The 27,748-nt window shown below is 52.9% G+C and overlaps 1 protein-coding gene across 9 annotated transcripts in view; it reads left to right on the forward strand.

Moving 5' to 3' along the window:
- myrf (myelin regulatory factor) overlaps positions 1–27,748 on the forward strand; it is a 73,873-nt gene that overhangs the window by 10,365 nt on the left and 35,760 nt on the right. For all 9 annotated transcript variants that reach the window (XM_069181441.1, XM_069181434.1, XM_069181435.1 and 6 more), the window contains exons 2-4: positions 20,068–20,158; positions 25,824–26,066; positions 27,529–27,590. In XM_069181441.1, coding sequence (XP_069037542.1) covers positions 20,068–20,158; positions 25,824–26,066; positions 27,529–27,590 — 396 coding nt within the window. The remainder of the gene's footprint in view (positions 1–20,067; positions 20,159–25,823; positions 26,067–27,528; positions 27,591–27,748) is intronic.

A 27,748-nucleotide genomic window follows, 5' to 3' on the forward strand; every position in this document is an offset into this window, starting at 1 on the left:
CAGTGTCAGTGGGTCAGTGTCAGTTGGTCAGCATCAGTGTGGTAGGGTCAGTGTCAGTGTGGTAGGGTCAGTGGGTCAGTGTCAGTGTGGTAGGGTCAGTGCCAGTGTGGTAGGGTCAGTGTCAGTGGGTCAGTGTCAGTGTGGTAGGGTCAGTGTCAGTGTCAGTGTGGTAAGGGCAGAGTCAGTGTGGTAGGGTCAGTGGGTCAGTGTCAGTGTGGTAGGGCAGTGGGTCAGTGTCAGTGTGGTAAGGGCAGAGTCAGTGGGTCAGTGTCAGTGTGGTAGGGTCAGTGGGTCAGTGTCAGTGTGGTAGGGTCAGTGTCAGTGTGGTAGGGTCAGTGTCAGTGTGGTAAGGGCAGAGTCAGTGTGGTAGGGTCAGTGTCAGTGGGTCAGTGTGGTAGGGTCAGTGTCAGTGTGGTAGGGTCAGTGTCAGTGGGTCAGTGTCAGTGTGGTAGGGTCAGTGGGGTAGGGTCAGTGTCAGTGCCAGTGTGGTAGGGTCAGTGTCAGCGGGTCAGTGTCAGTGTGGTAGGGTCAGTGTGGTAGGGTCAGTGTGGTAGGGTCAGTGTGGTAGGGTCAGTGTCAGTGTGGTAGGGTCAGTGTGGTAGGGTCAGTGTGGTAGGGTCAGTGTCAGTGTGGTAGGGTCAGTGTGGTAGGGTCAGTGTGGTAGGGTCAGTGTCAGTGTGGTAGGGTCAGTGTGGTAGGGTCAGTGTCAGTGTGGTAGGGTCAGTGTCAGTGTGGTAAGGGCAGAGTCAGTGGGTCAGTGCCAGTGTGGTAGGGTCAGTGTCAGTGTGGTAAGGGCAGAGTCAGTGGGTCAGTGTCAGTGTGGTAGGGTCAGTGTCAGTGTGGTAAGGGCAGAGTCAGTGGGTCAGTGCCAGTGTGGTAGGGTCAGTGTCAGTGGGTCAGTGTCAGTGTGGTAGGGTCAGTGGGTCAGTGTCAGTGTGGTAGGGTCAGTGCCAGTGTGGTAGGGTCAGTGTCAGTGGGTCAGTGTCAGTGTGGTAGGGTCAGGTGGTTCTGGGCTGGGGGGTAGTTAGCAGGGAGGTGGAGTTCCAGATTAGCCGGTGGACAGTCCGGGCTCTCTCTGTAATCCGCTGCGCTGGCTCTCAGTGCCGCAGGTGCTGCAGTCCTGGTACAGCCGGGTCTCATGACTGACTGGGGCCTAATCCCCCGACCACACACACGCACACACACACACTGTCCAGCGTGCTGCCTGGGGGAGACACACTCACTCCGCGCAGGATGTGAGCAGGGAGACGGGGCGTTTGCACTCAGGAGCGACGTGTTGGGAGAGAAGCACCATGCTGTGGTTCCGAGCAGGTACCCTGTGTCTGTGTCTGAACCCGCCAGGTCCGATCGGACCCGGTCGGTTTTCATCTGACTGTCATGACTGAAAGCGGTTCGGCAGCGTTAATGTTGCTGTTCCAGCTCTGCGCCTGTGCCTGTGCAAATGTATTTAAGATGAGGTAACAGTAGGTTTGAAATCTCTTGGTCTTGGGTTTGTCTTCTGTACAAGAGCAGTAGGTAACACCTGGAGCGGATCAGACTGCTGCACACTGGGAGTCTGACTGACAGCACTGTCACACCTGGAGCGGATCAGACTGCTGTACAGAGGGAGTCTGACTGGCTGCACTGTCACACCTGGAGCGGATCAGACTGCTGCACACTGGGAGTCTGACTGACAGCACTGTCACACCTGGAGCAGATTAGACTGCTGTGCACTGGGAGTCTGACTGACAGCACTGTCACACCTGGAGCAGATCAGACTGCTGTGCACTGGGAGTCTGACTGACTGCACTTCACACCTGGAGTGGATCAGACTGCTGTACAGAAGGAGTCTGACTGACAGCACTGTCACACCTGGAGTGGATCAGACTGCTGTACAGAGGGAGTCTGACTGACTGCACTGTCACACCTGGAGTGGATCAGACTGCTGTACAGAAGGAGTCTGACTGACTGCACTGTCACACCTGGAGTGGATCAGACTGCTGTGCACTGGGAGTCTGACAGCACTGTCACACCTGGAGCAGATCAGACTGCTGTGCACTGGGAGTCTGACTGACAGCACTGTCACACCTGGAGTGGATCAGACTGCTGTACAGAAGGAGTCTGACTGACTGCACTGTCACACCTGGAGTGGATCAGACTGCTGTGCACTGGGAGTCTGACAGCACTGTCACACCTGGAGCAGATCAGACTGCTGTGCACTGGGAGTCTGACTGACAGCACTGTCACACCTGGAGTGGATCAGACTCCTGTACAGAGGGAGTCTGACTGACTGCACTGTCACACCTGGATTTGATCAGACTGCTGTACAGAGGGAGTCTGACTGACTGCACTGTCACACCTGGAGAGAATCAGACTGCTGTGTACTGGGAGTCTGACTGACAGCACTGTCACACTTGGAGCGGATCAGACTGCTGCGCACTGGGAGTCTGACAGCACTGTCACACCTGGAGAGGATCAGACTGCTGTGTACTGGGAGTCTGACTGACAGCACTGTCACACTTGGAGCGGATCAGACTGCTGTGCACTGGGAGTCTGACTGACAGCTCTGTAAAACCTGGAGCGGATCAGGCTGCTGTGCACTGGGAGTCTGACTGACAGCACTGTCACACCTGGAGTGGATCAGACTGCTGTGCACTGGGAGTCTGACTGACAGCTCTGTAAAACCTGGAGCGGATCAGACTGCTGTGCATTGGGAGTCTGACTGACAGCACTGTCACACCTGGAGCAGATCAGGCTGCTGTGCACTGGGAGTCTGACTGACAGCTCTGTAAAACCTGGAGCGGATCAGACTGCTGTGCACTGGGAGTCTGACTGACAGCACTGTCACACCTGGAGCGGATCAGACTGCTGCGCACTGGGAGTCTGACTGACAGCTCTGTAAAACCTGGAGCGGATCAGGCTGCTGTGCACTGGGAGTCTGACTGACAGCACTGTCACACCTGGACGAATCAGACTGCTGTGCACTGGGAGTCTGACTGACAGCTCTGTAGTGGATCCAAGTGGCTTGTGTATGCTTGTGTATTGCAGCTGTGTGTATTCCAACAGCGGGAGTGTGGCTCTGTGCCACAAGAGAAGAGTGAAATAGAGATGGGCAGTAGAACACAGGAGTGCGGACCGGGAATGGCTTGAGTCTGATCTCAAACAACCAAACCCCCACAGTCAGTCCACATGGCTTATATTTTGTGTGTGTGAGTTTGGTAAATTTCTGCTTCCAGGACGTCTTTCAGGCTCTGTCAGTCAAGAGGAACACAGATTGGATCTGGACTCCTTTTAGGCTCTCTGTTATACCAGGTTTGAGATTAATAAAATTAATTAATTGCAGCTCTGACCTGAATGAGGCTGTTGTGGGGGAGAGAATGGGGCTCTTGGATTGAATGACCTAGTTTACTGTACTTCGTGAACGAACACGATCTTAGATCTTGAATCCTGTCCAGTCTGAGACGAGAGCGCAGAGCAGTGAGTCAGTGTTGATGGAGTGTGTTACTGCTCTGGGCTGTGGCTCAGGGTCAGACACAGAGAATCCTGTCCAGTCTGAGACGAGAGCGCAGAGCAGTGAGTCACTGTTGATGGAGTGTGTTACTGCTCTGGGCTGTGGCTCAGGGTCAGACACAGAGAATCCTGTCCAGTCTGAGACGAGAGCGCAGAGCAGTGAGTCACTGTTGATGGAGTGTGTTACTGCTCTGGGCTGTGGCTCAGGGTCAGACACAGAGAATCCTGTCCAGTCTGAGACGAGAGCGCAGAGCAGTGAGTCAGTGTTGATGGAGTGTGTTACTGCTCTGGGCTGTGGCTCAGGGTCAGACACAGAGAATCCTGTCCAGTCTGAGAGGAGAGCGCAGAGCAGTGTGTCAGTGTTGATGGAGTGTGTAACTGCTCTGGGCTGTGGCTCAGGGTCAGACATAGAGAATCCTGTCCAGTCTGAGAGGAGAGCGCAGAGCAGTGAGTCAGTGTTGATGGAGTGTGTTACTGCTCTGTGCTGTGGCTCAGGGTCAGACACAGAGAATCTTGTCCAGTCTAAGACGAGAGCGCAGAGCAGTGAGTCAGTGTTGATGGAGTGTGTTACTGCTCTGGGCTGTGGCTCAGGGTCAGACACAGAGAATCTTGTCCAGTCTGAGGTAAGAGCGCAGAGCAGTGAGTCAGTGTTGATGGAGTGTGTTACTGCTCTGGGCTGTGGCTCAGGGTCAGACACAGAGAATCCTGTCCAGTCTGAGACGAAAGCACAGAGCAGTGAGTCAGTGTTGATGGAGTGTGTTACTGCTCTGGGCTGTGGCTCAGTGTCAGACACAGAGAATCCTGTCCAGTCTGAGACGAGAGCGCAGAGCAGTGAGTCAGTGTTGATGGAGTGTGTTACTGCTCTGGGCTGTGGCTCAGGGTCAGTCACAGAGAATCCTGTCCAGTCTGAGACGAGAGCGCAGAGCAGTGAGTCAGTGTTGATGGAGTGTGTTACTGCTCTGGGCTGTGGCTCAGTATCAGACACAGAGAATCCTGTCCAGTCTGAGACGAGAGCGCAGAGCAGTGAGTCAGTGTTGATGGAGTGTGTTACTGCTCTGGGCTGTGGCTCAGGGTCAGACACAGAGAATCCTGTCCAGTCTGAGACGAGAGCGCAGAGCAGTGAGTCAGTGTTGATGGAGTGTGTTACTGCTCTGGGCTGTGGCTCAGGGTCAGACACAGAGAATCCTGTCCAGTCTGAGACGAGAGCGCAGAGCAGTGAGTCAGTGTTGATGGAGTGTGTTACTGCTCTGCGCTGTGGCTCAGGGTCAGACACAGAGAATCTTGTCCAGTCTGAGACGAGAGTGCAGAGCAGTGAGTCAGTGTTGATGGAGTGTGTTACTGCTCTGGGCTGTGGCTCAGGGTCAGACACAGAGAATCCTGTCCAGTCTGAGAGGAGAGCGCAGAGCAGTGAGTCAGTGTTGATGGAGTGTGTTACTGCTCTGGGCTGTGGCTCAGGGTCAGACACAGAGAATCTTGTCCAGTCTGAGACGAAAGCGCAGAGCAGTGAGTCAGTGTTGATGGAGTGTGTTACTGCTCTGGGCTGTGGCTCAGGGTCAGACACAGAGAATCCTGTCCAGTCTGAGAGGAGAGCGCAGAGCAGTGAGTCAGTGTTGATGGAGTGTGTTACTGCTCTGGGCTGTGGCTCAGGGTCAGACACAGAGAATCCTGTCCAGTCTGAGACGAGAGCGCAGAGCAGTGAGTCACTGTTGATGGAGTGTGTTACTGCTCTGGGCTGTGGCTCAGGGTCAGACACAGAGAATCCTGTCCAGTCTGAGACGAGAGCGCAGAGCAGTGAGTCACTGTTGATGGAGTGTGTTACTGCTCTGGGCTGTGGCTCAGGGTCAGACACAGAGAATCCTGTCCAGTCTGAGAGGAGAGCGCAGAGCAGTGAGTCAGTGTTGATGGAGTGTGTTACTGCTCTGGGCTGTGGCTCAGGGTCAGACATAGAGAATCCTGTCCAGTCTGAGACGAGAGCGCAGAGTAGTGAGTCAGTGTTGATGGAGTGTGTTACTGCTCTGGGCTGTGGCTCAGGGTCAGACACAGAGAATCCTGTCCAGTCTGAGACGAGAGCGCAGAGCAGTGAGTCAGTGTTGATGGAGTGTGTTACTGCTCTGGGCTGTGGCTCAGGGTCAGACACAGAGAATCCTGTCCAGTCTGAGACGAGAGCGCAGAGCAGTGAGTCAGTGTTGATGGAGTGTGTTACTGCTCTGGGCTGTGGCTCAGGGTCAGACACAGAGAATCCTGTCCAGTCTGAGACGAGAGCGCAGAGCAGTGAGTCAGTGTTGATGGAGTGTGTTACTGCTCTGGGCTGTGGCTCAGGGTCAGACACAGAGAATCCTGTCCAGTCTGAGACGAGAGCGCAGAGCAGTGAGTCTGTGTTGATGGAGTGTGTTACTGCTCTGGGCTGTGGCTCAGTGTCAGACACAGAGAATCCTGTCCAGTCTGAGACGAGAGCGCAGAGCAGTGAGTCAGTGTTGATGGAGTGTGTTACTGCTCTGGGCTGTGGCTCAGGGTCAGACACAGAGAATCCTGTCCAGTCTGAGACGAGAGCGCAGAGCAGTGAGTCAGTGTTGATGGAGTGTGTTACTGCTCTGGGCTGTGGCTCAGGGTCAGACACAGAGAATCCTGTCCAGTCTGAGACGAGAGCGCAGAGCAGTGAGTCTGTGTTGATGGAGTGTGTTACTGCTCTGGGCTGTGGCTCAGTGTCAGTCACAGAGAATCCTGTCCAGTCTGAGACGAGAGCGCAGAGCAGTGAGTCAGTGTTGATGGAGTGTGTTACTGCTCTGGGCTGTGGCTCAGGGTCAGACACAGAGAATCCTGTCCAGTCTGAGACGAGAGCGCAGAGCAGTGAGTCTGTGTTGATGGAGTGTGTTACTGCTCTGGGCTGTGGCTCAGGGTCAGACATAGAGAATCCTGTCCAGTCTGAGACGAGAGCGCAGAGCAGTGAGTCAGTGTTGATGGAGTGTGTTACTGCTCTAGGCTGTGGCTCAGGGTCAGACACAGAGAATCCTGTCCAGTCTGAGACGAGAGCGCAGAGCAGTGAGTCAGTGTTGATGGAGTGTGTTACTGCTCTGGGCTGTGGCTCAGGGTCAGACACAGAGAATCCTGTCCAGTCTGAGAGGAGAGCGCAGAGCAGTGAGTCAGTGTTGATGGAGTGTGTTACTGCTCTGGGCTGTGGCTCAGGGTCAGACATAGAGAATCCTGTCCAGTCTGAGACGAGAGCGCAGAGTAGTGAGTCAGTGTTGATGGAGTGTGTTACTGCTCTGGGCTGTGGCTCAGGGTCAGACACAGAGAATCCTGTCCAGTCTGAGACGAGAGCGCAGAGCAGTGAGTCAGTGTTGATGGAGTGTGTTACTGCTCTGGGCTGTGGCTCAGGGTCAGACATAGAGAATCCTGTCCAGTCTGAGACGAGAGCGCAGAGCAGTGAGTCAGTGTTGATGGAGTGTGTTACTGCTCTGGGCTGTGGCTCAGTGTCAGTCACAGAGAATCCTGTCCAGTCTGAGACGAGAGCGCAGAGCAGTGAGTCAGTGTTGATGGAGTGTGTTACTGCTCTGGGCTGTGGCTCAGGGTCAGACACAGAGAATCTTGTCCAGTCTGAGACGAGAGCGCAGAGCAGTGAGTCTGTGTTGATGGAGTGTGTTACTGCTCTGGGCTGTGGCTCAGGGTCAGACATAGAGAATCCTGTCCAGTCTGAGACGAGAGCGCAGAGCAGTGAGTCAGTGTTGATGGAGTGTGTTACTGCTCTGGGCTGTGGCTCAGGGTCAGACACAGAGAATCTTGTCCAGTCTGAGACGAAAGCGCAGAGCAGTGAGTCAGTGTTGATGGAGTGTGTTACTGCTCTGGGCTGTGGCTCAGGGTCAGACACAGAGAATCCTGTCCAGTCTGAGAGGAGAGCGCAGAGCAGTGAGTCAGTGTTGATGGAGTGTGTTACTGCTCTGGGCTGTGGCTCAGGGTCAGACACAGAGAATCCTGTCCAGTCTGAGACGAGAGCGCAGAGCAGTGAGTCACTGTTGATGGAGTGTGTTACTGCTCTGGGCTGTGGCTCAGGGTCAGACACAGAGAATCCTGTCCAGTCTGAGACGAGAGCGCAGAGCAGTGAGTCACTGTTGATGGAGTGTGTTACTGCTCTGGGCTGTGGCTCAGGGTCAGACACAGAGAATCCTGTCCAGTCTGAGAGGAGAGCGCAGAGCAGTGAGTCAGTGTTGATGGAGTGTGTTACTGCTCTGGGCTGTGGCTCAGGGTCAGACATAGAGAATCCTGTCCAGTCTGAGACGAGAGCGCAGAGTAGTGAGTCAGTGTTGATGGAGTGTGTTACTGCTCTGGGCTGTGGCTCAGGGTCAGACACAGAGAATCCTGTCCAGTCTGAGACGAGAGCGCAGAGCAGTGAGTCAGTGTTGATGGAGTGTGTTACTGCTCTGGGCTGTGGCTCAGGGTCAGACACAGAGAATCCTGTCCAGTCTGAGACGAGAGCGCAGAGCAGTGAGTCAGTGTTGATGGAGTGTGTTACTGCTCTGGGCTGTGGCTCAGGGTCAGACACAGAGAATCCTGTCCAGTCTGAGACGAGAGCGCAGAGCAGTGAGTCAGTGTTGATGGAGTGTGTTACTGCTCTGGGCTGTGGCTCAGGGTCAGACACAGAGAATCCTGTCCAGTCTGAGACGAGAGCGCAGAGCAGTGAGTCTGTGTTGATGGAGTGTGTTACTGCTCTGGGCTGTGGCTCAGTGTCAGACACAGAGAATCCTGTCCAGTCTGAGACGAGAGCGCAGAGCAGTGAGTCAGTGTTGATGGAGTGTGTTACTGCTCTGGGCTGTGGCTCAGGGTCAGACACAGAGAATCCTGTCCAGTCTGAGACGAGAGCGCAGAGCAGTGAGTCAGTGTTGATGGAGTGTGTTACTGCTCTGGGCTGTGGCTCAGGGTCAGACACAGAGAATCCTGTCCAGTCTGAGACGAGAGCGCAGAGCAGTGAGTCTGTGTTGATGGAGTGTGTTACTGCTCTGGGCTGTGGCTCAGTGTCAGTCACAGAGAATCCTGTCCAGTCTGAGACGAGAGCGCAGAGCAGTGAGTCAGTGTTGATGGAGTGTGTTACTGCTCTGGGCTGTGGCTCAGGGTCAGACACAGAGAATCCTGTCCAGTCTGAGACGAGAGCGCAGAGCAGTGAGTCTGTGTTGATGGAGTGTGTTACTGCTCTGGGCTGTGGCTCAGGGTCAGACATAGAGAATCCTGTCCAGTCTGAGACGAGAGCGCAGAGCAGTGAGTCAGTGTTGATGGAGTGTGTTACTGCTCTAGGCTGTGGCTCAGGGTCAGACACAGAGAATCCTGTCCAGTCTGAGACGAGAGCGCAGAGCAGTGAGTCAGTGTTGATGGAGTGTGTTACTGCTCTGGGCTGTGGCTCAGGGTCAGACACAGAGAATCCTGTCCAGTCTGAGAGGAGAGCGCAGAGCAGTGAGTCAGTGTTGATGGAGTGTGTTACTGCTCTGGGCTGTGGCTCAGGGTCAGACATAGAGAATCCTGTCCAGTCTGAGACGAGAGCGCAGAGTAGTGAGTCAGTGTTGATGGAGTGTGTTACTGCTCTGGGCTGTGGCTCAGGGTCAGACACAGAGAATCCTGTCCAGTCTGAGACGAGAGCGCAGAGCAGTGAGTCAGTGTTGATGGAGTGTGTTACTGCTCTGGGCTGTGGCTCAGGGTCAGACATAGAGAATCCTGTCCAGTCTGAGACGAGAGCGCAGAGCAGTGAGTCAGTGTTGATGGAGTGTGTTACTGCTCTGGGCTGTGGCTCAGTGTCAGTCACAGAGAATCCTGTCCAGTCTGAGACGAGAGCGCAGAGCAGTGAGTCAGTGTTGATGGAGTGTGTTACTGCTCTGGGCTGTGGCTCAGGGTCAGACACAGAGAATCTTGTCCAGTCTGAGACGAGAGCGCAGAGCAGTGAGTCTGTGTTGATGGAGTGTGTTACTGCTCTGGGCTGTGGCTCAGGGTCAGACATAGAGAATCCTGTCCAGTCTGAGACGAGAGCGCAGAGCAGTGAGTCAGTGTTGATGGAGTGTGTTACTGCTCTAGGCTGTGGCTCAGGGTCAGACACAGAGAATCCTGTCCAGTCTGAGACGAGAGCGCAGAGCAGTGAGTCAGTGTTGATGGAGTGTGTTACTGCTCTGGGCTGTGGCTCAGGGTCAGACATAGAGAATCCTGTCCAGTCTGAGGTAAGAGCGCAGAGCAGTGAGTTACTGCTCTGGGCTGTGCTCCAGGGCGAGCAGGAGAGAATTTGTGCGCAGACAGTGTGTCATTGTGTTTACAGTCAGTCATTGTGTGTGCAAGTCTCTGCCCTACTGCATGCTGGGATGTGTTGACAGTGTGATAGCAGTACGGACTTTGCTCACTTACCTGTAACTGAGTAATTATTAACCCCAAACTCTGCAACACACTGGCACACTCAGCAACACACTGACACCCAGACCCACACACTCACTGACTGACACACTGACCCACTCACCCATAAAATCACTGACACACCCATACACACACTGTCCACACTGACGCACGGATACACATCACTGACACACTCGCACACACGCTGACTCACGGCCACACCAACGTGCTCACCCACACACACACACCGATCTCTCACTGACATTCAGCCATGAGTGTCTGTTACACAGTATTACACACACTCACTGTGTCACGGTGGCGTCAGTAGGGACAGAGGTGGACAGTGAGAGAGGAGGGGACAGTAGGGACAGAGGTGGACAGTGACAGAGGAGGGGTCAGTAGGAGAACGAGGGTGGACGGTGAGAGAGGAGGGGTCAGTAGGGACGGAGGTGGACAGTGACAGAGGAGGGGTCAGTAGGGACAGAGGTGGACAGTGACAGAGGAGGGGTCAGTAGGGACAGAGGTGGACAGTGACGGAGGAGGGGTCAGTAGGAGAACGAGGGTGGACGGTGAGAGAGGAGGGGTCAGTAGGGACGGAGGTGGACAGTGAGAGAGGAGAGGTCAGTAGGGACGGAGGTGGACAGTGAGAGAGGAGGGGTCAGTAGGAGAACGAGGGTGGACAGTGAGAGAGGAGGGGTCAGTAGGAGAACGAGGGTGGACAGTGAGAGAGGAGGGGTCAGTAGGGACGGAGGTGGACAGTGAGAGAGGAGGGGTCAGTAGGAGAACGAGGGTGGACAGTGAGAGAGGAGGGGTCAGTAGGGACGGAGGTGGACAGTGAGAGAGGAGGGGTCAGTAGGAGAACGAGGGTGGACAGTGAGAGAGGAGGGGTCAGTAGGGACGGAGGTGGACAGTGACGGAGGAGGGGTCAGTAGGGACGGAGGTGGACAGTGACAGAGGAGGGGTCAGTAGGGACGGAGGCGGACAGTGAGAGAGGAGGGATCAGTAGGGACAGAGGTGGACAGTGAGAGAGGAGAGGTCAGTAGGAGAACGAGGGTGGACAGTGAGAGAGGAGGGGTCAGTAGGGACGGAGGTGGACAGTGAGAGAGGAGAGGTCAGTAGGAGAACGAGGGTGGACAGTGAGAGAGGAGAGGTCAGTAGGAGAACGAGGGTGGACAGGGAGAGGGAGAGGAGGGGTGATAGAGAGAGAGGGCTGACAGGGGGATAGCTTGTGCACACGCAGGCCTGTATTGTGATGTTGTGTGTAAACAAGAGGGCCATTGACTGGGTCAGACAGCCCCTCGACTGGACGCGCTGCTCCACCTGGAGACACAGGGAGCGCAGTGTGAGGCCGCTTCACAGCTGGAGCAGGACAGCCACAGCTGGAGCAGCACAGGGAGAGTCACTGTGAGGCGCCAGGCGGCTCATAATCGTGTCATTGTGGCACGGCGCACGTTCGCCGATCGAGGGAGCGAGGGGGGGTCAGGTACAGGAAGGGCGCTGAACTTGAACAAGAGGGAGTGAGGTGAAGGAACTCTGTCCCTCTCTCATCGCTGTGTCTCTCTGTCTCTCTGCTCTCTCACTCCTTTCCCTCTCTCATCCCTGCGTCTCTCTGTCTCTCTGCTCTCTCACTCCTGTCCCTCTCTCATCCCTGCGTCTCTCTGCTCTCTCACTCCTGTCCCTCTCTCATTGCTTTCTCTCTTTCTCACTCCTGTCCCTCTGTCCCTCTCTCATCCCTGTGTCTCTCTCACTCACTCCTGTCCCTCTGTCCCTCTCTCATCACTGTGTCTCTCTTTCTCACTCCTGTCCCTCCCTCTCTCCTGTCCCTCTGTCCCTCTCTCATCCCTGTGTCTCTCTTTCTCACTCCTGTCCCTCTATCTCTCTCTCTCTCTCTCATCCCTGTGTCTCTCCCTCTCTCCTGTCCCTCTGTCCCTATCTCATCCCTGTGTCCCTTTCTCTCTCCTGTCCCTCTGTCCCTCTCTCATCACTGTGTCTCTCTTTCTCTCTCCTGTCCCTCTCTTATCACTGTGTCTCTCCCTCTCTCATGTCCCTCTGTACCTCTCTCCTGTCCCTCTGTCCCTATCTCATCCCTCTGTCTCTTTCTCTCTCCTGTCCCTCTGTCCCTCACCCCTGTCTCTGTCTCCCCTCTTTCCTTCTCTTTCTGTCTCCTCCTCTCTCCCCCATCCTGTCCCTCTCTCCTTTCTGCTCCTGCCTGTCTCTCTCCAGCCGTCTCCCTCTCTCCTGTCCCCCTCTCTGTCCTCCCTCCCGTCTGTCCATTTAAAGGAGTTTATTGTCACGACTGAGAAATCACAGTGTTGCCAAAGCAAAAACAATGAACAGAACATTTCCATTTACAAGAAAGCCCATCAACACGACGATGACGATGATGATGATCAGACAGTCAGCAATGTCCTCTCTTCCTTTGCTCTGGAAAGAGAAACCCAGGAGCCTGCCTGCCTGCCTGCCCTCCCCCTCTCCCCCTCCTCCCCTCTCTTATCAGGCTCCGGGCTGCCAGTTTCTGTCAGGGTGTGTTTCACATCTGGATCTCATTAAAGACCAGACACCCCCTCCCCCGGTGCTCCCCAGCGGGGACCCCTCTCCCCTCTCCCCAGCGCTGTGCAGATCCAGGACAAGCGCTCAGCCCTGGGAATGATGGACCGGTCTGCGGTCTGCTGTTCGTAGGGCTGGTGGAGCTGCAGGGAGAGGAGAGCAGCTCTATAGCCCTGCTGTAGGACAGCAATCCACACTGAGCCTGTCCCACACTGACCTGGTCACTGTCCCACACTGAGCCTGTCCCACTCTGAGCCTGTCCCACTCTGACCTGGTCACTGTCCCACACTGAGCCTGTCCCACACTGACCTGGTCACTGTCCCACACTGAGCCTGTCCCACTCTGACCTGGTCACTGTCCCACACTGAGCCTGTCCCACACTGACCTGGTCACTGTCCCACACTGAGCCTGTCCCACTCTGACCTGGTCACTGTCCCACACTGAGCCTGTCCCACTCTGACCTGGTCACTGTCCCACACTGAGCCTGTCCCACACTGAGCCGGTCCCACTCTGACCTGGTCACTGTCCCACACTGAGCCTGTCCCACACTGACCTGGTCACTGTCCCACACTGAGCCTGTCCCACACTGAGCCTGTCCCACTCTGACCTGGTCACTGTCCCACACTGAGCCTGTCCCACTCTGACCTGGTCACTGTCCCACACTGAGCCTGTCCCACACTGACCTGGTCACTGTCCCTCACTGAGCCTGTCCCACTCTGAGCCTGTCCCACTCTGACCTGGTCACTGTCCCACACTGAGCCTGTCCCACACTGACCTGGTCACTGTCCCTCACTGAGCCTGTCCCACACTGACCTGGTCACTGTCCCTCACTGAGCCTGTCCCACTCTGACCTGGTCACTGTCCCTCACTGAGCTTGTTCCACACTGACCTGGTCACTGACCCACACTGACCTCTTCACTGACCCACACTTGTCCCACACTGACCTCTTCACTGACCCACACTTGTCCCACACTGACCTCTTCACTGTCCCACACTGACCCACACTGACCTGGTCACTGTCCCACACTGAGAACTGTCACTATACTTATCCCACACTGTCTCTGTTCTGTCCTACACTGACAGTGTAGTGTGACTGTCGGACAATGTCCCTGTCCAACATTGTCACTGTACCTGTGTCAAGCTGTCTCTGTCTCGCTGTCTCTGTACCACAGTCACACTGTCTGTGTGTCAGATTGTCACACTATCTCTGTGCCACATTGTCACAGTCACATTATCTCTGCACCACACTGTCACACTGACACTGTCACACTATCTCTGTCCCACACTGTCACACTGTCTCTGAGCCAGACTGTCACACTGACACAGTCACATTATCTCTGCACCACACTGTCACACTGTCACAGTCACGCTGTCTCTGTGTCACACAGTCACACTGTTTCTGAGCCAGACTGTCACACTGTCTCTGTGTCACACAGTCACACTGACACACTCACACTGTCTCTGTGTCACACAGTCACGCTGTCTCGGTGTCACACAGTCACACTGGCTCTGTGTCACACAGTCACACTGACACACTCACGCTGTCTCTGTGTCACACAGTCACACTGGCTCTGTGTCACACAGTCACACTGACACACTCACACTGTCTCTGTGTCACACAGTCACACTGTCTCTGTGTCACACAGTCACACTGACACACTCACACTGTCTCTGTGTCACACAGTCACACTGACACACTCACACTGTCTCTGTGTCACACAGTCACACTGGCTCTGTGTCACACAGTCACACTGACACACTCACACTGTCTCTGTGTCACACAGTCACACTGGCTCTGTGTCACACAGTCACACTGACACACTCACACTGGCTCTGTGTCACACAGTCACACTGACACAGTCACACTGGCTCTGTGTCACACAGTCACACTGACACAGTCACACTGGCTCTGTGTCACACAGTCACACTGGCTCTGTGTCACACGGTCACACTGCAATTCTGCTGTACTCAGTTTTTCTTCTTCCTGCTGTGTTCTGCTGTCTTTGGGACCCCTGGCTCACCCCCACTGGTCATCGCCTACGGTAACTGCCTGTGTTTCTGGATGGGATGGCACAGAGGTTGCCAGGGTTACAGTGTAAATAACAGTGAAGCTCAATGCTGAACAATTCCAGAAATTCAGCTCCTGAAAATGCCCCAGGAGGGGGGAGGGGCAGGGGCAGGGGGAGGGGTGGGGAGCAGGGGAGGGCGAGAGGAGGGGGGACAAAAGAGGACAGGTGTCCGGGAGGGAGCGGGACAGGGCTGGCCGAGGGAGAGGAGGGTGATGGAGAGGAGGAAGATGGGCCGGACCGGGCCGGACTGGGAGAGTGGTGGATGGGACAGGGAGAGGGAGGGGGACAGGGAGAGGAGGGGGGAGACAGGTTTTCCTACACAAACACAGGGATTCCTGGCATTCCTGACTGGAGCAGGGCTTAATCCATCAGGCAGAGGGAGAGGGGGGCCAGGCTGACCCATAGCACCCCCCCACCCCCTGCGCCCCACACTCCCCAGTCCCACTCACAACACAGCACAGCACAGCACACTCCCCACTCCCACTGACAACACAGCACAGCACACTCCCCACTCCCACTGACAACACAGCACAGCACAGCACACTCCCCACTCCCACTGACAACACAGCACAGCACACTCCCCACTCCCACTGACAACACAGCACAGCACAGCACACTCCCCACTCCCACTGACAACACAGCACAGCACACTCCCCACTCCCACTGACAACACAGCACAGCACACTCCCCACTCCCACTGACAACACAGCACAGCACACTCCCCACTCCCACTGACAACACAGCACAGCACAGCACACTCCCCACTCCCACTGACAACACAGCACAGCACACTCCCCACTCCCACTGACAACACAGCACAGCACAGCACACTCCCCACTCCCACTGACAACACAGCACAGCACACTCCCCACTCCCACTGACAACACAGCACAGCACAGCATACTCCCCACTCCCACTGACAACACAGCACAGCACACTCCCCACTCCCACTGACAACACAGCACAGCACACTCCCCACTCCCACTGACAACACAGCACAGCACAGCACACTCCCCACTCCCACTGACAACACAGCACAGCACAGCACACTCCCCACTCCCACTGACAACACAGCACAGCACAGCACACTCCCCACTCCCACTGACAACACAGCACAGCACAGCACAGCACACTCCCCACTCCCACTGACAACACAGCACAGCACACTCCCCACTCCCACTGACAACACAGCACAGCACACTCCCCACTCCCACTGACAACACAGCACAGCACACTCCCCACTCCCACTGACAACACAGCACAGCACAGCACACTCCCCACTCCCACTGACAACACAGCACAGCACAGCACACTCCCCACTCCCACTGACAACACAGCACAGCACACTCCCCACTCCCACTGACAACACAGCACAGCACAGCACAGCACACTCCCCACTCCCACTGACAACACAGCACAGCACACTCCCCACTCCCACTGACAACACAGCACAGCACAGCACACTCCCCACTCCCACTGACAACACAGCACAGCACACTCCCCACTCCCACTGACAACACAGCACAGCACAGCACACTCCCCACTCCCACTGACAACACAGCACAGCACACTCCCCACTCCCACTGACAACACAGCACAGCACACTCCCCACTCCCACTGACAACACAGCACAGCACAGCACACTCCCCACTCCCACTGACAACACAGCACAGCACAGCACACTCCCCACTCCCACTGACAACACAGCACAGCACACTCCCACTCCCACTGACAACACAGCACAGCACAGCATACTCCCCACTCCCACTGACAACACAGCACAGCACACTCCCCACTCCCACTCACAACACAGCACAGCACACTCCCCACTCCCACTGACAACACAGCACAGCACACTCCCCACTCCCACTGACAACACAGCACAGCACAGCACACTCCCCACTCCCACTGACAACACAGCACAGCACACTCCCCACTCCCACTGACAACACAGCACAGCACACTCCCCACTCCCACTGACAACACAGCACAGCACAGCACACTCCCCACTCCCACTGACAACACAGCACAGCACAGCACAGCACACTCCCACTGACAACACAGCACAGCACACTCCCCACTCCCACTGACAACACAGCACAGCACACTCCCCACTCCCACTGACAACACAGCACAGCACAGCACACTCCCCACTCCCACTGACAACACAGCACAGCACACTCCCCACTCCCACTGACAACACAGCACAGCACACTCCCCACTCCCACTGACAACACAGCACAGCACAGCACACTCCCCACTCCCACTGACAACACAGCACAGCACAGCACACTCCCCACTCCCACTGACAACACAGCACAGCACACTCCCCACTCCCACTGACAACACAGCACAGCACAGCACAGCACACTCCCCACTCCCACTGACAACACAGCACAGCACAGCACACTCCCCACTCCCACTGACAACACAGCACAGCACAGCACACTCCCCACTCCCACTGACAACACAGCACAGCACAGCACACTCCCCACTCCCACTGACAACACAGCACAGCACACTCCCCACTCCCACTGACAACACAGCACAGCACACTCCCCACTCCCACTGACAACACAGCACAGCACAGCACACTCCCCACTCCCACTGACAACACAGCACAGCACACTCCCCACTCCCACTCACAACACAGCACAGCACACTCCCCACTCCCACTGACAACACAGCACAGCACAGCACACTCCCCACTCCCACTGACAACACAGCACAGCACACTCCCCACTCCCACTGACAACACAGCACAGCACAGCATACTCCCCACTCCCACTGACAACACAGCACAGCACAGCACACTCCCCACTCCCACTGACAACACAGCACAGCACAGCACACTCCCCACTCCCACTGACAACACAGTCAGTCAGGGGTCCTGTATCGGTCGGTCAGTCAGGGGTCCTGTATCGGTCAGTCAGGGGTCCTGTATCGGTCAGGATGTCCTTTATTGGTCGGTCAGTCAGGGGTCCTGTATCGGTCGGTCAGTCAGGGGTCCTGTATCGGTCAGGATGTCCTTTATTGGTCGGTCAGTCAGGGGTCCTGTATCGGTCGGTCAGTCAGGGGTCCTGTATCGGTCAGGATGTCCTTTATTGGTCGGTCAGTCAGGGGTCCTGTATCGGTCGGTCAGTCAGGGGTCCTGTATCGGTCAGTCAGGGGTCCTGTATCGGTCAGGATGTCCTTTATTGGTCGGTCAGTCAGGGGTCCTGTATCGGTCGGTCAGTCAGGGGTCCTGTATCGGTCAGTCAGGGGTCCTGTATCAGTCAGTCAGGGGTCCTGTATCGGTCGGTCAGTCAGGGGTCCTGTATCGGTCAGTCAGGGGTCCTGTATCAGTCAGTCAGGGGTCCTGTATCGGTCGGTCAGTCAGGGTGTCCTGTATCGGTCAGTCAGGGGTCCTGTATCGGTCAGGATGTCCTTTATTGGTCGGTCAGTCAGGGTGTCCTGTATCGGTCAGTCAGGGGTCCTGTATCGGTCAGGGTGTCCTTTATTGGTCGGTCAGTCAGGGTGTCCTGTATCGGTCAGTCAGGGGTCCTGTATCGGTCAGGATGTCCTTTATTGGTCGGTCAGTCAGGGGTCCTGTATCGGTCAGTCAGGAGTCCTGTATCGGTCAGGATGTCCTTTATTGGTCGGTCAGTCAGGGGTCCTGTATCGGTCAGTCAGGAGTCCTGTATCGGTCAGGATGTCCTTTATTGGTCGGTCAGTCAGGAGTCCTGTATCGGTCAGGATGTCCTTTATTGGTCGGTCAGTCACGGTGTCCTGTATCGGTCAGTCAGGGGTCCTGTATCGGTCAGTCAGGGTGTCCTGTATCAGTCAGTCAGGGGTCCTGTATTGGTCAGGATGTCCTTTATTGGTCGGTCAGTCAGGGTGTCCTGTATCGGTCAGTCAGGGGTCCTGTATCGGTCAGTCAGGGGTCCTGTATCGGTCAGGATGTCCTTTATTGGTCGGTCAGTCAGGGGTCCTGTATCGGTCAGTCAGGGGTCCTGTGGCGGTCGGTCAGCCTGTGAGCCTGCTGTCCTCAGTGCTGACTCTAATCTCCTCACCTCTTTAATCTTCTCCCCTCCTCTCTCTGCTTCTCAGGACTGCAAAGCCCCCCAAATCCTGAACACATGACCCCCATAATCTGTGTGAGAGTGGGAAAAAACTGTGATAAAGCTGTAAAACGTATCTTGTGTCACAGAAAAGAGCAGTTTATATTTACATGTTTGTAGAAGCCCATCACTGTGTTCACTGAAGATAGAGGACTGTAATGATATTTATTCACAAGTGAACCTGCTGAATCTGTCACACTGTCTCTGTGTCACACTGTCTCTGCGCCACGCTGTCTCTGCGCCACGCTGTCTCTGCGCCACACTGTCTCTGCGCCGCACTGTCTCTGAGCCACGCTGTCTTTGAGCCACACTGTCTCTGAGCCACGCTGTCTCTGCGCCACGCTGTCACACTGTCTCTGCGCCACACTGTCTCTGAGCCACGCTGTCTCTGCGCCACACTGTCACACTGTCTCTGCGCCACACTGTCTCTGAGCCATGCTGTCTCTGAGCCACACTGTCACGCTGTCTCTGCGCCACACTGTCTCTGCGCCACACTGTCTCTGTAGGCAGACACATACTCCACACTGTCTCATGTTTCACCCCAGTGCATCACTGAGGAGGTGGGAGCTCAGGAGATCTGCTTGCAAAGTGTAATCGATTTGTCTTGCAGTGTGGGATTCCCCTGCCTGTCCAAAACACAGCTCAGCAGGAGAGAGAGACACTCAGAGATGTGTCCCACTGTCTCACTCTCTCGCTGTCTCACTGTGCACCTTGCTGTCTCTCTGTCAGAACTGTGAAGGGAGCTACTGTAAGTGCTGGAGTGCGGGCCTGAGGGAGAGAGAGGGGTGGGGCTGCTCTGGACACAGTGCTGTTTGTCACATGCTGTGGGTTTTCTGTAATCCATTATGTCTCCAATACTCCAGCCATTGTTCAGACCTGCCAGCGTAAAAGCGGGCTCTGCACACAGCTGGGGAAAAGCAGCATCGTCAACTTGTTCACCCAATAAAGACAGAGGGAACAGAGGGAACAGAGGAAGTGATGTGCTACAGCTCTGTAGTGCCCACAGCTTACACAGGAAAACTGTGTCTCGGTGCTCTCAGGTGACACAGGAAAACTGTGTCTCGGTGCTCTCAGCTTACACAGGAAAACTGTGTCTCGGTGCTCTCAGCTTACACAGGAAAACTGTGTCTCGGTGCTCTCAGCTTACACAGGAAAACTGTGTCTCGGTGCTCTCAGCTTACACAGGAAAACTGTGTCTCAGTGCCCTCAGGTGACACAGGAAAACTGTCTCAGTGCTCTCAGGTGACACAGGAAAACTGTGTCTCAGTGCTCTCAGGTGACACAGGAAAACTGTGTCTCAGTGCTCTCAGGTGACACAGTGTCTCAATGGTTTCAGGTGTGTCGCGTGTGAACTCTGTGTCTCAGTGCCCTCAGGTGTGTCGCGTGTGAACTCTGTGTCTCAGTGCCCTCAGGTGTGTCGCGTGTGAACTCTGTGTCTCAGTGCCCTCAGGACAGAGTGCAATATGATGATTTGTGAGTGGTCACTCCTCTCCCCTGTCCTGCAGGTCATGACATTAACAGCCCACTGGAGTCGGCCAACATCGACACCAGTATCCTGGAGGAGTACATCAGCAAGGAGGACGACAGCGCAGACATGTGAGCACGGCTCTGTCGCCTCATCGTGTACTCCACAGGCTGTGTTTCTGTTGTGTGTCTGATTCATTCTCATCCTGTCTCTCCTCCTGTCTCTCTCCTCCTCTCTCCTTGTCTATTTCTCTCTGTCTCCCTTGTCTATACCTCTCCCTTCTCTCCCCTTTCTGCTCCTGTGTCTGTCTCTCTCTGCCCTTGTCCTCCCTGTCTCTCTCCTCCTCTCTCACTGTCTCTTTCTCTCTCTGTCTCCCCTATTTCTTTCAGTTTTCTCTCCTCCTCTCTCCCCCATCTTTTTTCTCTCTCCCTCTGTCTCTCTCTCTCAGTTCAATTCAAGATGCTTTATTGGCATGACCAATGAATAAGTCAGTCTTGACAAAGCAATACAAATACAATTAACATACAAAATCTGCAGTATAGACACAACACAAAACATTTGCATAGAAACATATGGAGCATTATTGAGAGACAGGCTCACTGTTCATCAGGCTGTTACAGGAGATCACACACTGTATTATTATTGAGAGACGGGCTCACTGTCTGTTCCTCAGGCTGGAACAGGAGATCACACACTGTATTATTATTATTGAGAGACAGTTTCACTGTCTGTTCCTCAGGCTGGAACAGGAGATCACACACTGTATTATTGTTATTACTGAGAGACAGGCTCACTGTCTGTTCCTCAGGCTGGGACAGAAGATCACACACTGTATTATTATTAAGAGACAGGCTCACTGTCTGTTCCTCTGGCTGGGGCAGGAGATCACACACTGTATTATTATTATTATTGAGAGACAGGCTCACTGTCTGTTCCTATGGCTGGGACAGGAGATCACACACTGTATTATTATTATTGAGAGACGGGTTCACTGTCTGTTCCTCAGGCTGGGACAGGAGATCACACACTGTATTATTATTATTGAGAGACAGGCTCACTGTCTGTTCCTCAGGCTGGGACAGGAGATCACACACTGTATTATTATTGAGAGACAGGCTCACTGTCTGTTCCTCAGGCTCGGACAGGAGATCACACACTGTATTATTATTATTGAGAGACAGGCTCACTGTCTGTTCCTCAGGCCGGGACAGGAGATCACACACTGTATTATTATTGAGAGACAGGCTCACTGTCTGTTCCTCAGGCTCGGACAGGAGATCACACACTGTATTATTATTATTATTATTATTATTATTATTATTATTATTATTATTATTATTATTGAGAGACATGCTCACTGTTCCTCGGGGTGGGACAGGAGATCACACACTGTATTATTATTATTGAGAGACAGGCTCAATGTTCCTCAGGCTGGGACAGGAGATCACACACTGTATTATTATTATTGAGAGACAGGCTCACTGTCTGTTCCTCAGGCTGTGACAGGAGATCACACACTGTATTATTATTATTGAGAGACAGGTTCACTGTCTGTTCCTCAGGCTGGGACAGGAGATCACACACTGTATTATTATTACTGAGAGACGGGCTCACTGTCTGTTCCTCAGGCTAGAACAGGAGATCACACACTGTATTATTATTATTGAGAGACAGGTTCACTGTCTGTTCCTCAGGCTGGAACAGGAGATCAAACACTGTATTATTGCTATTATTGAGAGACAGGCTCACTGTCTGTTCCTCAGGCTGGGACAGGAGGTCAAACACTTTATTTTTATTATTGAGAGACAGGCTCACTGTCTGTTCCTCAGGCTGGGACATGAGATCACACACTGTATTATTATTATTGAGAGACAGGCTCACTGTCTGTTCCTCAGGCTAGGACAGGAGATCACACACTGTATTATTATTATTATTGAGAGACAGGCTCACTGTTCCTCCGGCTGTGACAGGAGATCACACACTGTATTATTATTATTGAGAGACAGGGTCACTGTCTCTTCCTCAGGCTGGGACAGGAGATCACACACTGTATTATTATTGAGAGACAGGCTCACTGTTCCTCAGGCTGGGACAGGAGATCACACACTGTATTATTATTATTGAGAGACAGGCTCACTGTCTGTTCCTCTGGCTGGGACAGGAGATCACAAAATGTATTATTATTATTTTTGAGAGACAGGCTCACTGTCTGTTCTTCTGGCTGGGACAGGAGATCACACACTGTATTATTATTATTGAGAGACAGGCTCACTGTCTGTTCCTATGGCTGGGACAGGAGATCACAAACTGTATTATTATTACTGAGAGACGGGTTCACTGTCTGTTCCTTAGGCTGGGACAGGAGATCACAAACTGTATTATTATTATTGAGAGACAGGCTCACTGTCTGTTCCTCAGGCTGGGACAGGAGATCACACACTGTATTATTATTATTGAGAGACAGGCTCACTGTTCCTCAGGCTGGGACGGGAGATCACACACTGTATTATTATTATTGAGAGACAGGCTCACTGTCTGTTCCTCAGGCTGGGACAGGAGATCACACACTGTATTATTTTTATTGAGAGACGGGCTCACTGTCTGTTCCTCAGGCTAAAACAGGAGATCACACACTGTATTATTATTATTGAGAGACAGGTTCACTGTCTGTTCCTCAGGCTGGAACAGGAGATCAAACACTGTATTATTGTTATTATTGAGAGACAGGCTCACTGTCTGTTCCTCAGGCTGGGACAGGAGGTCACACACTTTATTATTATTATTGAGAGACAGGCTCACTGTCTGTTCCTCAGGCTGGGACAGGAGATCACACACTGTATTATTATTATTGAGAGACAGGCTCACTGTCTGTTCCTCAGGCTGGGACATGAGATCACACACTGTATTATTATTATTGAGAGACAGGCTCACTGTTCCTCAGGCTGTGACAGGAGATCACACACTGTATTATTATTATTGAGAGACAGGCTCACTGTCTGTTCCTCAGACTGGGACAGGAGATCACACACTGTATTATTATTGAGAGACAGGCTCACTGTCTGTTCCTCTGGCTGGGACAGGAGATCACACACTGTATTATTATTATTTTTGAGAGACAGGCTCACTGTCTGTTCTTCTGGCTGTGACAGGAGATCACACACTGTATTATTATTATTGAGAGACAGGCTCACTGTCTGTTCCTCAGGCTAAAACAGGAGATCACACACTGTATTATTATTATTGAGAGACAGGTTCACTGTCTGTTCCTCAGGCTGGAACAGGAGATCAAACACTGTATTATTGTTATTATTGAGAGACAGGCTCACTGTCTGTTCCTCAGGCTGGGACAGGAGGTCACACACTTTATTATTATTATTGAGAGACAGGCTCACTGTCTGTTCCTCAGGCTGGGACAGGAGATCACACACTGTATTATTATTATTGAGAGACAGGCTCACTGTCTGTTCCTCAGGCTGGGACATGAGATCACACACTGTATTATTATTATTGAGAGACAGGCTCACTGTTCCTCAGGCTGTGACAGGAGATCACACACTGTATTATTATTATTGAGAGACAGGCTCACTGTCTGTTCCTCAGACTGGGACAGGAGATCACACACTGTATTATTATTGAGAGACAGGCTCACTGTCTGTTCCTCTGGCTGGGACAGGAGATCACACACTGTATTATTATTATTTTTGAGAGACAGGCTCACTGTCTGTTCTTCTGGCTGTGACAGGAGATCACACACTGTATTATTATTATTGAGAGACAGGCTCACTGTCTGTTCCTATGGCTGGGACAGGAGATCACAAACTGTATTATTATTATTGAGAGACAGGCTCACTGTCTGTTCCTCAGGCTGGGACAGGAGATCACACACTGTATTATTATTATTGAGAGACAGGCTCACTGTCTCTTCCTCAGGCTGGGACAGGAGATCACACACTGTATTATTATTATTGAGAGACGGGTTCATGTCTGTTCCTCAGGCTGGGACAAGAGATCACACACTGTATTATTATTATTGAGAGACAGGCTCACTGTCTGTTCCTCAGGCTGAGACAGGAGATCACACACTGTATTATTATTATTGAGAGACAGGCTCACTGTCTGTTCCTCAGGCTGAGACAGGAGATCACACACTGTATTATTATTATTGAGAGACAGGCTCACTGTTCCTCAGGCTGTGACAGGAGATCACACACTGTATTATTATTATTTAGAGACAGGCTCACTGTCTGTTCCTCAGGCTGGGACAGGAGATCACACACTGTATTATTATTATTGAGAGACGGGTTCACTGTCTGTTCCTCAGGCTGGGACAGAAGATCACAAACTGTATTATTATTATTGAGAGACAGGCTCACTGTCTGTTCCTCAGGCTGGGACAGGAGATCACACACTGTATTATTATTATTGAGAGACAGGCTCACTGTCTGTTCCTCAGGCTGGGACAGGAGATCACACACTGTATTATTATTATTGAGAGACAGGCTCACTGTCTGTTCCTCAGGCTGAGACAGGAGATCACACACTGTATTATTATTATTGAGAGACAGGCTCACTGTCTGTTCCTCAGGCTGGGAAAGGAGATCACACACTGTATTATTATTATTGAGAGACAGACTCACTGTTCCTCAGGCTGGGACAGGAGATCACACACTGTATTATTATTATTGAGAGACAGGCTCACTGTCTGTTCCTCAGGCTGGGACAGGAGATCACACACTGTATTATTATTATTGAGAGACAGGCTCACTGTTCCTCAGGCTGTGACAGGAGATCACACACTGTATTATTATTATTGAGAGACAGGCTCACTGTCTCTTCCTCAGGCTGGGACAGGAATTCACACACTGTATTATTATTACTGAGAGACGGGTTCACTGTCTGTTCCTCAGGCTGGGACAGGAGATCACAAACTGTATTATTATTATTGAGAGACAGGCTCACTGTCTGTTCCTCAGGCTGGGACAGGAGATCACACACTGTATTATTATTATTGAGAGACAGGCTCACTGTTCCTCAGGCTGGGACAGGAGATCACACACTGTATTATTATTATTGAGAGACAGGCTCACTGTCTGTTCCTCAGGCTCGGACAGGAGATCACACACTGTATTATTATTATTATTATTATTATTATTATTATTGTAATTATTATTATTATTGAGAGACATGCTCACTGTGCCTCGGGGTGGGACAGGAGATCACACACTGTATTATTATTATTGAGAGACAGGCTCACTGTCTGTTCCTCAGGCTGGGACAGGAGATCACACACTGTATTATTATTATTTAGAGACAGGCTCACTGTCTGTTCCTCAGGCTGGGACAGGAGATCACACACTGTATTATTATTATTGAGAGACGGGTTCGATGTCTCTTCCTCAGGCTGGGACAGAAGATCACAAACTGTATTATTATTATTGAGAGACAGGCTCACTGTCTGTTCCTCAGGCTGGGACAGGAGATCACACACTGTATTATTATTATTGAGAGACAGGCTCACTGTCTGTTCCTCAGGCTGGGACAGGAGATCACACACTGTATTATTATTATTGAGAGACAGGCTCACTGTCTGTTCCTCAGGCTGGTACAGGAGATCACACACTGTATTATTATTATTGAGAGACAGGCTCACTGTTCCTCAGGCTGGGACAGGAGATCACACACTGTATTATTTTTATTGAGAGACAGGCTCACTGTTCCTCAGGCTGTGACAGGAGATCACATAGTGGGCTGCCAGTTCACCTTCTCTCTCCCTGTCTATCTCTCTCTGTCTCGCAGTTGTTTCTCAGAGGTGCAGGGAGCCCCAGGTCCCAGTTTTCACCCCCCACAGCAGGGGGGGTCTTCAGGAGCTGTGTGTGGAGTGAGCCCCCCCCTCCCCCTGCGCCCGGGCCCCTCCCTGCCACCCCCCTGCCAACCACCGTACCCCCACCCACCTCCGCTGGGGCTGCTGAGGCACAGCTACCCCTGCCCGGGGCAGCAACAGCCTGTCAAGAGTGAACACAAGGGGCTCTATACAGCTGGGTAAGAGGGCCGAGGTGTGGTACTCGTGATCCTCTGTTATTACCACACTCCACAGTCCAGCACACTGTCTCTGATCCTCTGATCTACAACATACAACACACACACTGACACTGTAATACACACACCCACACACCCACACACTGACACACTCTAACACACTGACACTGTAATACACACACCCACACACCCACACACTGACACACTCTAACACACTGACACTGTAATACACACACTGACACACTGACACACTGACACACTCTAACACACTGACACTGTAATACACACACTCACACACTGACACACTGACACACTCTAACACACTGACACTGTAATACACACACTGACACACTGACACACTGACACACTCTAACACACTGACACTGTAATACACACACCCACACACCCACACACTGACACACTCTAACACACTGACACTGTAATACACACACTGACACACTGACACACTGACACACTCTAACACACTGACACTGTAATACACACACTCACACACTGACACACTGACACACTCTAACACACTGACACTGTAATACACACACTCACACACTGACACACTGACACACTCTAACACACTGACACTGTAATACACACACTCACACACTGACACACTGACACACTCTAACACACTGACACTGTAATACACACACTCACACACTGACACACTGACACACTCTAACACACTGACACTGTAATACACACACTCACACACCCACACACTGACACACTCTAACACACTGACACTGTAATACACACACTCACACACTGACACACTGACACACTCTAACACACTGACACTGTAATACACACACTCACACACCCACACACTGACACACTCTAACACACTGACACTGTAATACACACACCCACACACTGACACACTCTAACACACTGACACTGACCTCCTGACAGATACTGTAATACACACACTCACACACCCACACACTGACACACTCACACACTCACACACCCACACACTGACACTGACCTCCTGACAGATACTGTAATACACACACTCACACACCCACACACTGACACACTCTAACACACTCACACACCCACACACTGACACTGACCTCCTGACAGATACTGTAATACACACACTCACACACTCACACACCCACACACTGACACTGACCTCCTGACAGATACTGTAATACACACACTCACACACAGATGCACTGTAACACACACTGACACACTAACACTCTGACACACACACGTTCACACACACTCAGTTCCATGACGTCAGCGCAGCCTGTTTGACTTCAGCTGCACAAACAGCAGCAGGAGAGAAGGAGGAAGGAGGGGGAGAGAGGAGGTTAAACGAAAGGATAGTCGGGCAAACCGATCGACCTTCCAGAGCGAGCAGCTGGCCAGGACCATTTAGCAATTAACCAATTACCTCTGCTCAGTGCTTCATAACGAGCTCCCACCTCTCTTACAGCACGCTGCCAGAGTCCCCTCCTGACTCCAGCTCAGAGCCCTACTCCCCCCAGCAGGTGAATGGTAAGTCCCAGCATCCCACTGCACGGCAGTACAGAGACCGTACCACTGCACAGGCCGGGGGGGGGAGGCGTACAGTGTGCGCGCGCTGTCTTTCTGTACACAGGGTGGGGCGGCTGGCTTTGTCCTCTCTGTGGGCAAGGTGTGAGAGGGGGGAGGGG

This window comes from Lepisosteus oculatus, chromosome 21 (assembly GCF_040954835.1).
Source record: "Lepisosteus oculatus isolate fLepOcu1 chromosome 21, fLepOcu1.hap2, whole genome shotgun sequence".
NCBI lineage: Eukaryota > Metazoa > Chordata > Actinopteri > Semionotiformes > Lepisosteidae > Lepisosteus > Lepisosteus oculatus.